Source organism: Nannospalax galili, unplaced genomic scaffold (assembly GCF_000622305.1).
Source record: "Nannospalax galili isolate Female #2095 unplaced genomic scaffold, S.galili_v1.0 scaffold952, whole genome shotgun sequence".
Taxonomy (NCBI): domain Eukaryota; kingdom Metazoa; phylum Chordata; class Mammalia; order Rodentia; family Spalacidae; genus Nannospalax; species Nannospalax galili.
Window position 1 is genome coordinate 112,504 of NW_008331504.1, and position 13,028 is coordinate 125,531.

The 13,028-nt window shown below is 48.4% G+C and overlaps 1 protein-coding gene and 2 non-coding genes across 3 annotated transcripts in view; 2 read left to right on the plus strand and 1 right to left on the minus strand.

Moving 5' to 3' along the window:
• Positions 1-2,931, plus strand: part of Prss16 (serine protease 16) — a 6,496-nt gene extending 3,565 nt beyond the window's left edge. The window contains exons 8-12 of the mRNA XM_008826647.2: positions 282-572; positions 1,311-1,452; positions 2,014-2,193; positions 2,272-2,417; positions 2,729-2,931. Of these exons, the coding sequence (XP_008824869.1) occupies positions 282-572; positions 1,311-1,452; positions 2,014-2,193; positions 2,272-2,417; positions 2,729-2,797 (828 nt within the window). The 3' untranslated portion in view covers positions 2,798-2,931. The remainder of the gene's footprint in view (positions 1-281; positions 573-1,310; positions 1,453-2,013; positions 2,194-2,271; positions 2,418-2,728) is intronic.
• Positions 2,932-7,755: 4,824 nt separating this feature from the next.
• Trnal-caa lies at positions 7,756-7,860 on the minus strand. The gene is made up of 2 exons: positions 7,823-7,860; positions 7,756-7,801 (listed from the first exon to the last, which is right to left on the minus strand). It is a non-coding gene; the product is annotated as a tRNA-Leu (tRNA).
• A 4,754-nt stretch (positions 7,861-12,614) lies between these two features.
• Positions 12,615-12,686, plus strand: Trnaq-cug. Its single transcript has one exon. It is a non-coding gene; the product is annotated as a tRNA-Gln (tRNA).
• Positions 12,687-13,028: the final 342 nt, after the last annotated feature.

Here is a 13,028-nt window from a genome sequence, read left to right on the forward strand (position 1 = left end):
GCCGTGGGTGGGAGGAGCCATGGGAGGGCGGGCCATTTGAGGGCGGGGCCACGAGTGGGCCGGGTCATGGGAGGGAGGAGCCACGGGAGGGCGGGGCCGTGGGAAGAAAGATCCATCAGAGGGCTGGGTGGCGGGCGAGCGCTGGGTCCCGCGTCCTCTGGAGCGGTCTAGAACCGCAGTAAAATGGGAGGCCGAGGACTACACGGAGGCCGGGAGGGAGGACGCGGGTCCGGGGAAGGAAAACCCAGGCCTTCCGCGGACGTGGCTGTGGGTCCCCGCAGTGCCGGGCGGCGGCGTCCGCAGCCTTCCAGGAGGTAGAGCGGCGGCTGCGCGCAGGCCCGGGAGTTCGCGCCAAGCTGCGGGCGGAACTGGGCGCCTGCGCATCCCTGGACCGCCCGGAAGACCAGGCGGAGCTGCTGGGGGCGTTGCAAGCCCTGGTGGGCGGCTCAGTGCAGTACGACGGACAGGCGGGCGCGCCGCTCAGCGTGCGGCAGCTCTGTGGGCTCCTCCTGGAGGGCGACGGCAACCACAGCTACCACACGCCCTACCGCGGGCTTCGCCGGGCGGTGCAGGTCAGCAACAGGCACATACACATGCACACATGCATATGTTCACGTGCACATACATGCACGCACGTATACATACGCGCCCACAGTCACGCACACATATGCATACAGGGAGCCAGTTGACCCAAGGGCTCCTGTTCCACCTTCACTGTGAGAGCTCAGGCCCCTCTGAAACTTAGTCTTCTGTAACATGAGGCTTGCATGCCTCACCCGGTTGAAGTCCCAGCGGTGGAATGAGAAAGTACTAAGCAATCCGGTGGGTGCTAAACACGCAGTATACAAATGTTAGAGACCACGGATATTATCCCTTTTGTCTATTGGCGCAGAGTTAAGTGCTCAGTATTTAAAGACGCAAAAAAGTAGCTCTGGGATCTGAGTCTTAGAATTGGGGCCTCCAGCATCCAGAGCTAATCCAGCCTCACTCTTGCGTGGTCTGGAGGAAGGATTCTGAGAATGCCTCCCGACTTCATTAAATGCTCAGGCGATAACCGTTATTAGTTCCCCAGCTACAGAAGAGCAGACAGCTAGCTGTAAGATTAACATTTGCCGGAGAGGTCACCCGTGATAAGATCTTGGTTATTTATTTACCGGGACCTCCTCTAATGGACCTCCTCTGACTCGACTCTCAGGAAAATCTGGAAACACCCTTCTCACTTTTGGCCCTAAGAGGCTGTGGGCCCTGGCTTAGGGGAAGAGGAGGGATGTATCTATGAACTATGTAAATACGTACTTACTGTCTCTTAGGTTATAACTCGCAGCGTGGGCCAGAGGTGTTTAAGTTTTTCTCGGGAAGAAACTGTGGCTCAGCTGAGAGCCACCACGCCCCACGTGTCTGGTGTGGGTGACCGGCAGTGGTTGTACCAGACATGCACAGAGTTTGGCTTCTGTGAGTGCCAGGCCTAACCCTCGCCCAAAGCATGTATCATTTAACAGATGGTCCTTTAACTCATGATCCTTTAACCCAACTCCTAGGCCTTATCTAACCTGTTGGTGTCTGGCTGGAGAGGCAACTCGGTGTGACATGTTGCTCACAACCAGCCTCCACATGAGTGGTCTTCCTCTCCTGGCTTCCCCCACACACACACACTTGGGTGTCTTTTGGTGTCTCCCTTTTGCCCAGTTACTGGGCTTGAAACCTGAGCTAGTTTTACATGCCTCCTTCCCCATTGCTCAGGTGTCCTGTCAATCAGGAGTCCTGCTCTTTCTCTGTATCCTAGCTTTCTAGTCCTCTTTTTTAACTTCCTCTACTGGTGGAGGCCCAGCACACTAAAGTCTGGATCCCAGGCCTCTTGGTCTCCAGGCTTAGACTTATTCAATCTGACTTTCACATGAAAGGCAGAGAAATCTTCCTAGGTACAGGATTGCTCCTCAGTGAAATGATTACTGAAGAAGAGCAGGGGCATGGCTGTGTGTATTCTCCACGCCCAGAGCTACTATCTCCCCACAGATGTCACCTGTGAGGGGCCTCAGTGCCCTTTCTCCCAGCTCCCAGTACTTCCCTTCCAGCTAGATCTGTGTCAACAAGTGTTTGGTCTCTCAGTGGCATCTGTTGCCCAGGCTGTGGCCCAGACAAACTCTTACTATGGTGGCCAGACCCCCAGAGCCACCCAAGTGCTGTTTGTTAATGGTGAGTGTTCCATCAGAACCTGGCTCTGCAGTGACTGCCTTGCCCCCAGTTCAGCGCCTCATCCTCCCTGTCTTTCAGGAGACACAGACCCCTGGCATGTACTGAGTGTAACACAGGACCTGGGACCCTCCCAGCCTGCCCTTCTTATCCCTAATGCCTCCCACTGCTTGGACATGGCTCCTGAGAGGCCTTCAGACTCTCCCAGCCTCCGCTTGGGGCGCCAGGTAAAAGAAAAGGCTCTGGGGGGATGGAGACATGGCTCAGTGGTTAAGAGCTCTTTCAGAGGACCCAGGTTTAGTTCCTAGCACCCACATGGCAGCTAACAACCATCAGTAACTCCAGTTCCAGGGTATATGATGCCCTCTGTGCATTGCATGACACATGTGTACTTCCATACATGAGGCAAAACACTCATACACATAAAAGCACGAGAGAAAAGGCTCTGAGTCCGCTACACTTACATTTGCATATTTATTTGCATGTTCGTTCTACGGTGCTGGGGTCTGACTTGCACAGTGCTCCCACCTCTCCACAGGGCATCTTCCAGCAGCTGCAGGCCTGGCTCCAGCAGGCAAAGGAGAGGCAGAACAGAGGGAGGGTCTGAGCCCAGACCCTTACCTCTCCTGGCATGGCCGCTGCAGCCCTGGCAGATTTCCTCACAGGACGAAGGAAAACAGCTGGTTTGTGTTGGGTCTCCAGGACCCTCATAATTGTGGCATAACTTACGACGAGGCCTATTGTAACTTCCTGAGCCTGTCTAAAGTTTGGTGACCTGTCTCTGGCCGGTCACTTCTTTGCAGAGGTGACTCAGCAGGGCCCGACCTCGGACTACCTCTCCCCAATCACAGCTGGTGTGGCCAGTTCCCAGTGACTCACAGCCATTGCCCCAGATGACATACACCTTTGCCCTTCCATTTTCCACACCCCTTTTTGTTTAAACTATATATAAGGTAAGGCCTGACGCAATAAAGTGAGTTCCTGCCTCGACAAGACTCCTGACTTGGCGTGGATTTTGAGTCGCCGACACTCACCATCCTGCTCAGCCCCTAAGAGAGGAACACAGGCTGGTCCTGGCCTCTCTTCCTGTGCCATACCTGTCAGAGAGCGATCCGACAGTTTGGAAGGAGAAAGTTCCAGAAACAGGGTTCAGTGCCTGTTTTGTATGCTGCTGGCTTATTCTGTGACACCCTCAGTCCAACCAGAAGCTTTGTCACAGAGCAGATTATAAATACAGGCAAATGATTCCTGTCCTTGTGGATGCTCAGGGCCAGGGGCATGTGGTTCCCCATGCTGGGGTCCTTTCCTCCCTGATCAGAATCCGGCTTGAATTCTGCCTGCCGGCTCCTGAACTGGACTCATTGCTGAAAGTGACTCTCTCCAGACCTGACCTGTCTCAGCCTCTGTTTCTCCCATGTATCCTACTTCCTCATTAAATTACTCTCTTTCCTCCCCGCTCCCCCCCTTACTCTCTCCTTCCTTACCTTGTCTCTCCCTCCCTCCTCCTCTCTCATCTCTCACTATTCACTTTCTCAGCCTCCCTCCACTTCTCTAAATATCTTCATTTCTAGCTCTCTGTGCCTTAGTCTGTGTGATGAGTAATCTCCATCGTGAACATCATTGGAATTAGAATCACCATGGAAACACACCTCTAAGCATGTGTGTGAGGACTTTCCAGGGAGGTTATACTGAAGAGAGACCTGCCCAGAATACAGGCTGCACATTCCATCCTGGGGTCCCAGAGTGAATAAAAAGGAGAGCTGGGCACCAGTGTTCTTCTGTCTGTGCTTCCTGACTGGGCATGACAGTGATGTGACCAGTCAGCTGGCTTCTACCACTGTACCCATGCCACCATGGTGGACTTGTAGCCTCTGAAACTGAGCCAGAGCAAAGGTAGCCTTCCTGAAACAAGAAAAGTAGTACAGCCGGGCATGGTGGTACATGCCTTTAATCCCAGCACTCCGGTGGCAGAAGCAGGTGGATCTCTGTGAGTTCAAGGCCAGTCATGTCTGCATGGTGATTTCAAGACCAGTTGGGGCTACAGGGAGACCCTGTCTCAAAAAGGCCAAAAAGAAAAAAGAAAAGTAGTGGTCTGTTTTTCTGTCTCTCATAGGCTTCCATTCCCTTCATTCCCTCTCCCTACAATCAGATGCCACCCCTAGTATTTCCCACTTCCTATCTGAGGTGTGCAGGATTCTGGGAAGCCTCCCTGATGGGCACCCTGAATGTCTAGAACTCAGGTTGAGGGATAATCCAGAGATAGCTTCTTAGTTTTCTCATTCCTCTGAGCAGCTGCCACCAGGAATAACAAAAATCAGGTCAGGGAGAGTGACGTCCCCAAGGAGCGGGTCATGGAGGGAGGAGGGGCTGGAAAGAGAAGCCCTAACTCCACTCTGTGAAGAAGTTCAAACCCAAAAATAGATTTTATCTTCTTAGGGCTAACCTCAACTCTGCTCACTGGAGTTACCCTGGACTCTTTACTACTCTATAACCCCAAGCCCTCAATGAAGTCTAACCTCTGCACTTCCCTTTAGATATTTAGCATAAATACTGGCCTGACTCATAGTGTATGCTTGTTGCCTGTTAAGAGAACTGTGCCCCCCCCCAAAAAAAAGCAGTCACACACTTCAGGACCTTCTCCTACAGTGCTGGGTGCTCCTTTGAGTCTCATTTGCAAACTGAGTAGCTTTGGGTTTGGTGCTAATCTGCTTTCTCAAGCATTCTCAGAGCTCCTGGAGAGGACTCACCTGACCCGAGGGGTCTCTTTGAAATGATGTTTTGGATGTCATCAGATGGTCAAGAACGGCTGGAGAGATGGCTCAGTGGTTAAGAGTACCAGTCTGGGTTCCCAGCACCTACACAGCAACTCATAACCACCTGTAACTCTAGTTCCAGGAGGATCTTATGCCCTCTTCTGGCCTCTACAAGCACTGCATGCATGTGGTGCACTGGCATACATAGAAACATGCAGGCAGAACACTTGTACAAAATTGAAAGTAAAAAGTAAAAACAAGTGAAAACAACAAAATAAAAGGTAAACTGACATCAACAGAAAATCTACACAGTAAGGGAAACAACAGAATGAAAGCTATCCACGGGTTGGGAGGAAGCCGATGCACACGTTCCAGATAATGGGTCCTCCACAAAACAGGGAACTCACACAGCTCAATAGAAAAACCAAACAACACGCACCAGTGACCTGGTGTAGAGATTCAGGTCTGCTGGTGGACAGTGAGATGAGAGAAGGCAAAGGACTCAACAAGAGTAAGATTAATTCTAAGAGTGGCTCTTTATACCTAAGGAGCAGGGTCAGCCAAGGATACAGCGTGCAAAACAAATCAGGCAAAGTTCAAAGTAAAGCTTGTTTTCCTTTTCTGTTATTAACCAAACTCCTTCCCAGAGCTCCAGTCCCTGAGAAAGGAAAACACAAGCCCATCCCCTGTCTTTCTTACTACCCCAAGGCAGTGTTCTGCCCTGGACTCTGGGAGGCGGTCTTCTGCCAATGTCCAAACATTGTCTTGTTTTCAAGTGACAGCTGCAGCCTATCTTGTCCTTGATTTCACCTTCTGCAGAACTGAGGTCTGTCATCCTGGTTTTAAAATGGGCAAAGAGCTGGATACGTTGATGCACACCTGTAAGTCCAGTACTCCAGAGGTTGAAGCAGAAGGGAAGGGGGTTGAAGACCAGTCCTGGGCTACACAGCAAGACTCTGTCTCAAAAAGACAAAAGATAGAAAGATAGATGATAGGTAGGTAGGTAGGTAGATAGATAGATAGATAGATAGATAGATAGATAGATAGATAGATTGATAGATGATGGTAGATGATGGAAGATAGATGATAGATGATAGGTTAATAGATTAGATAGATGATTGATAGATGATAGATAGGATAGATAGATAGATAGGGTAGATTAGATAGATGATTGATAGAAGATAGATAGATGATAGATAGATAGGTAGATAGATAGGGTAGGGTGGGTAAGTAGATAGGTAGGTAGGGTAGATGATAGATGATAAATAATGGACAAACCCTGAATAAGCATTATTTCCAAAGGAAGCATTAAAATGGGCAAACAGTGTATGAAACAATGCTCACAGCCACTGGTCATTGCAGAAAGGAAAACCACACTGAGGTTTTAGCCAGAGGGCTGGGTATTATCAAAACTGGCTATGGGGGCACACATCTTTAATCCCAGCACTCCGGAGGCAGAGGCAGGTGGATCTCTGGCCAGCTTGGTCTCCATAGCAAGTTCCAGGCCAGCCAGGGCTATAGGAAGACCCTATCTCAAAAAAATTCAAAAAACTAAAAAAAAAAAAAAAATTGTGGAGAAAAGGGAGCCTTATGCATTGTTGAGGGGAGTTATTGGAGTAACACACAAGGGAATAAAATCCATGTTAAAAATCTGAACAACTTTCTCCCACCACTGTCCCTGAGCTGACTTCATCCCTCCAACCTGGACAGGGACTCTCCTCCAAGGCAGGAGAGGCTGTGCTCCCACGCATCCAAATATTGACCTGTCCTCGTTTTCATTATCCTGTCTCTATGGTGGACGGTGTGGGCTGGGGGGAGATGAAGAACTTTTTTTTTTTTTTTTTTTTTTTTTTTTTTTTTTTTTTTTTTTTTTAAATTTTTTTTTTTTTTCCCCAAAAAAAGGCATAAGTCTTCAGACTGGCCTTGAACTCACAGAGATCCACCTGCCTCTGCTGGGATTAAAGGCGTGCACCACCACGCCCAGCTAAGAACCTATTTTTTAATTGGTTTGTTACTTTTAAACTTACAGATTTTCCTAGAGAAAATCAAAGGAACCCAGGTCCTCTGCAAGCTGAGTTTGATCATCAATAGAAACCACGTGATGGAAGAAGAGCCCCCCCCCTCCCCCGCCCCGTCCCGGAAGTTGTACCCAGACCTCCATGTGTGAACACAAATACAATCAATCAATCAATTAATCAATGTACTTTGGCACCTGATTTTGTCATTACACTCATGAACTCACTGCAGCTGTGTTCACCTGCACAGGATCAAGTCAGCAAGTTCAGTCCACATTCCAACCGGGAGAGCCTAGTTTGACTGGGTGGATTATTAGTAAAAATTGGAGTTGACGGGAAGCAGGGAGGAGGTGTGTTGAGGTTCCTGGGGCGGGGGGTAGTGAGAGGAGGAAGGTGAGGTTCCTGAGGAACTAGAAGGGGAAGTTGGGGTGCATATGATCAAGATGCATTGTTTATATGTATGAAATTGTCAATAAAAGATGTACTATTAGAAGAGCGAATGTGTTTTACATTTAAAATTTTTCTTTTTCTATTTCGGAAGGTTTGGGTATGTCCTAGCATGGCCTCTTGCTCACAGTCCCGTGTCTTTATTCATTTATATCTGGGTTCTCTCCATTTTGATTGGTTCTCTTGACCCTGTCTACAGTACAGTCTGATGATCTGTCTCCTTCCCCTCCCTGTCCCCGTTTGCTTCTCTTCCCACCTGACATGTTTTATTTTCCAGAAGATTTTTTTTATATTTTATTTGTTATTTTGTGTAGAAAGAGCAGCCAGTGCTCTTAAGCCCAAAAGATATGTGTCAGAAGTGGGATTCGAACCCACGCCTCCATCTGGAGACCAGAATCCCCAGTCAGGGAAGCAAAGCTTGAGTCTGGCGCCTTAGACCACTCGGCCATCCTGACACTCTGTAGGGAGGGCATGGGCTTTGATGACTATTCATACTGGATTGGATAAACCCGGTAGTTTACTGCTGCAAAGGTTCTATTTGCATATTTAAAGCTCTTTCTATTGATTCTTGACAATTAGCTTGGCTAGTTGTATAATTATTAGCTCATATTCCCATTTCTTTTTCTAAATACTGAGTTGTTTTTCATATTAATTTCAAAAGCCCAAATGTCCATTTTCATAGACGACATCGGGGCATTCAGGGTTAGTACATTCATAGATCGCTTGACAAAAGCTGATAGTCTAAATATTTTATCTTTATTAGCTTCTGTTTATTTCAGGAAACTTGATTGCTCCCTTACTGGATTTTCACTTCCGGCCTAACATTTAATGATTTCACAGCTCTTACGTCTTTGCCTTTCGTTAATCTTTTCATTTTCTTAGTGGTTCGTCTTTAATTTCCATGATTAAACGTGTATTTAAATCTATTCTCTTCCGAGTTCCTTGTAATCTTCATTTTCGATGTGATTTTTTTTCTTGAAAAGTTTTCCTGAGCTCAATGAGCTTTTCCTGCTTTTCGCCCGTTTTCACCCATTGTCTATTTTTTCAGCACACGATTTGAAGTGTTTGAAGTGTTAGTACTTTTTTGAATCTACAAATGCTTGAGATGGTGCTTTTTGTTGGGGAGAAATGTTTTTCATCTGAGAATCCGTTGTCTTAGTGTTTTCCCGCTGTGGTTTCTACAGATAAACTCGGGAAATAATTCTGGCTAAGACTGATGGAACTCGCGTGGAAAATACTCAGATCCAGGAGCCTGCCTTGGGGTTCCTGCGGGTAATGCCAGTGGGAGACGGCAGGAGAAAGGTCCGGAGTTCAGGGGCATCCTCTGCCAACGTACAGTGAATTCAAGGCCAGCCTGGAATATATGCGACCCTGTCTAAAAAGTAAAAAATTTAAAAGAATTTTTTTTTTTTTTTTTAATATACGAGACTAGGCTGGGTGTGATGGCACATGACTTTAATCCCAGCACTCTGAAGGCAGATGCAGGCTGATCTCTGTGAGATCAAGGCCAGCCTGGTCTATATGGTGAGTTCCAGACTAGCTGGGGCTACAGGGAGACTCTTTCCAAAAGACAACGACACTTATAATAATAATAACAATAATAAATAAGGTACACAAGACTGGGAAAGATTACCCCCCAAAAACCTCAAAAGGTACCCAACATTTAATTAGCTTTTCAAGTCAGAAACAGAGGCAAGATTTATGTTTATTGATCCCAAGAACCCAGATTTGACTCTTGTCTACCTCCTATCAAAAGAGAAAAGAGGAAAATGCAAGGGGTGTGAGCTGACGGTTGGCAGTCTCTTTGTGCTTGGCCAACTTCGTTGCCTTTTAAATCATCAGAGAAATCCAAAGAACAAACACATAAAGATTTCTTCTAACTTGTAGACCTGGATGGTTTGAGAAAGGAGGTTGGTTTTAGAACTAGTTTGGAAAGAAAATTTAAAATCAAATAAGCTTTTCTAATCCCCCCTTCTCTTTTCCTAATAGATGGTCTGGCCGGCTCCCTCTTTTATCATTAGAGGGGGCTGACTCCCCCTTTTTAAGATTTTATTATTATTATTATTATCATCATCATCATCATTATCATTATTATTTAACGGGGCTGGCTCCCACTCTTGGGAGCTCTGCCTTGAACAGCTGTCTGTCTTCAACTCTTGCTACTAGAAAAATATTTCCTTGAGGAAAAGTTGAACTTTGGGGGACTCTAAAACACAGTCGGGTTGTGAGTGACTAAAGAAAAATAAGGACGACAAACATGGACTGCCTAATCTAGGTTAAGAGGTATCCCTGCTGTACTGAAGGTGTAAAATGAAGACGACCTTCAACAGTGGCCCGTGTGGGGATCGAACCCAAGAACTTGGGTTAGCACCACGCTCTAGCCACCTGGGCTAACCGGCCAACGAACTACAATTGGGAAAGGAGAGAGAGAGAGGAAGGGAAAAAGATTTTATACCATGTATTTTTACTACAAAACACACTTGGGTGCCTTAAGAAGATGTTTATGGTGACTCTGTTCCCGATTGTTCTGGACTCTGCCTGTTCTGCCTGACGCTCCTCAGAGACTTGGCCACCGTTTAGGTTGTGATCCATGAATTTTGATACACATATAGTTTATCTGTAAACATAACTAAACATGATAAAAATGACACAGAGGTAAAGGGGGATGGATGAAGGTAAACACGACAGTGACTGGAATCGGTAGATTCGAATGGCAGAGATGGGTCTTTTTTTTTTTTTTTAAGCACATGTTTGAAGGGTCTCACGAAAGTTTGGGACGGTCACGTTGTGTTTTCACAGCATGAAGTATTGTACAGAATTTTTTTTTTTCGATTGCTTGAGCCTTAATCCATTTTTAACACCTTTCTAACTCGGGTTCAGGACGCGGCAAAGGTAAAGACCTGAAAGGTGGTTTGAGGAGAGGTGTGCATCCCCCTACGGGGCTCTCCCCTCCCTCTCTCCCTCCCTCCACACCCGCAGACCCCTCTAAGGTGTAACACCGTCTCCCCATCCGAGATAATGTGATTTCCTTTGACGCCTCAGACGCCGGTTCCAGCTAAACAGCCACTCAGTTCCCACCTGTCATCAGAGAGGCTTCGGAATTCGCTTCATAACCGGTTCTAAAGCAATTTCAGCAACATCCGCATTCGAATGCAGACGAAAGTTCTCTCGCTGGACAAAAAGCGCACACCCGAGCCAGCCAGGAGTCGAACCTAGAGTCTTCTGATCCGTAGTCAGACGGATCAGGGTTACCCATTGCACCACTGGCCCTTGCCAATTAAAGGCGTTTAAATGGATTAATTTAAAATGAGGTTTGCCGGTTGTGGCGTTGCATGTTTTTAATCCCAGTACTCGGGAGGCAGAGGCAGGTGGAACGCTGTGAGTTCAAGGCCAGCCTGGTCTAATACTGAGTTCCAGGACAGCTGGGGCTACAGGGAGACCCTGTCTCAAAAAGACCAAAAAAAGGTTAGGGGTTAGGGTTAGTCTGGCAACCGAGGAGCAGGCAGAGTTGGAATTGCTGAGGGTGCACACGGCACATCTGCACTTGAATTTGGAGTGGGGCAGGGGACCTTAACTTATGCCACATCTTGAATGCAGTGGGAGAAAAAGAAGAGAGAGAGAGAGAGAGAGAGAGAGAGAGAGAGAGAGAGAGGCAACTGTAAGCACTTTGGACTTTGGTGTGCATAACTCGAATATTCCTTGGGGCACACAGAGGTCACCTGTGTCAGAAGGGTAACTGGCAATTAAATGCTGCTTAACGTGAGTGCCTGAACAAGTCTGTAAAAATTAGCTTAGGGCCAGCAAGATGACTCACACAGTAAAGTGGCCTGTGACCAAGGCTGACCATCTGAGTTCAATCCCAAGGACCCACATGGTGGAAGGAGAGGAACCTCTGACCTTCACAGGTGGGCTGTGGGAAGGAAGGGAGGGAGGAGGGAGGGAAGGAAGGAAAAGAGAAAGAGGAAGGAAGAAAGAAGAGACATTTTAAACATTTTTATTGAATTTTTGTGCATTTCCTACAGAACATCTTAATCATCTTTATACCCTGTCCCCATTGGCCCCTCCCATAACCCCCCACTGGAATTCATGCGCTCTGTCATTTATGTTAAGGCCTATCATGTCAAGTTAGTGTCCCCAGACGTCCCTTGGTGCAAGTTCCTCCACTGAGGTCTAGTCCGCCCATCTAGAGTCCCTCCCTTTAAGAAGATCAGTTCTGAGAGGAAGACCTCTTCAACAGGAACTCGGACAAGCACTCTCTGAGCTTAGACATAGAAGTGCTTATTTCCAATAGCGCTGCTTAAAGCTGGGGGAGTCGGTGTGGTTTTGCAGTTCTTCAGCTCAGAGTTCCTAGTTCGCTCCGAGCCTAACCGCCCTCGGGTACTTAAAATCAGAATGTCTTGAACCCCAACCCCAACACCACACACACACACACACACACACACACACACACACACACACTTAGGAGAACCGAGCGCGAGGGGAAGTATTTGGGGACCGGCTCTTGTCACCAACGAAATCGCTCAAGATTCTTTATTACAATAGTGATTTGCACTATTTTTGCGCGCAGGTCTTTCATTGCAGGCAGGAGTGTTCAGAGGCAGGAAACCGAGTGTGTTCTGAGCCGGGAGGAGGGATGCCCGAGGCGGGGCGGCTGTCGCTCGCTGGGTCTGGGGTTCCGGACACCGTCCCCTCTGCCACGCTTCCACCTGGCACTCAGGGCGCCGCACCCTCGTGAGCCTCATCCTAGCACGCTTATTTCAGAGTCCGTAAATGCCGGCGTCTCTGTCATCTCTGTGAACCCGCTTAAAAAAAAAAAAAATAGCCACAGAAAACCATAAAATCAGGGGTGGCGCACGCCTTGAATCCCAGCACTCGGGAACTCTCCGCCCGACTTCAAGGCCCCGGCAGCATCTCACCGGGGGCTGGGCCTTGGGCGAGGCCAGCTCGGAAAACTCGCGTTCCTAGAACGCGCGCCCGAGCGAGCCCCGCTCCACCGCCTGAACCAGCCCGAGGGCGCAGTGCACAGGGCGGGTGGAGGGAAGGGTCCCGGTGCTGGAAAACAGGCTGTAACTGGGATTGTGCAGGAGGTGGTGGCGGGTGTAGGAAGCGGAGGGGGGGGGCGGGGGGCAGAAAATAGATGAAAAACAAATTATTTTTCTGTTCAATCTGTCCTCCTGGAGGGAACCGAAAAGGCTACCTGTCCTCAGGTGGTTCCATGGTGTAATGGTTAGCATTCTGGACTCTGAATCCAGCTATCCGAGTTCAAATCTCGGTGGGACCTTGGCATTTTGGCATTTGATTACCTCGGGTTTGGATTATTTCCTCCCTCCGTAGCCCAGCGCCTTTCTTCTCGTCGGTGTGTCTCTACGAGGAATGCCCGGGGAAGGAGGTGCGGCAAGATGCGGGCAGGCTGTGAGGACAAGGACTGAGGCCTCACCCGCTCCGTCCGAGGCGCACCAATCCTCCTGCCTCCGCCTCCTGAGTGCTGAGACCACAACTGTCTTTGTTGTTTTGGTTTGGGACTTGCTTTTTTATTTTGTTTGAGACAGAGTCTCATGTAGCCGAGGCTAGCCTGGAACTTCTAATCCTCCGGCCGCCGCCTCCAGCGTTCAAGGATTACAGC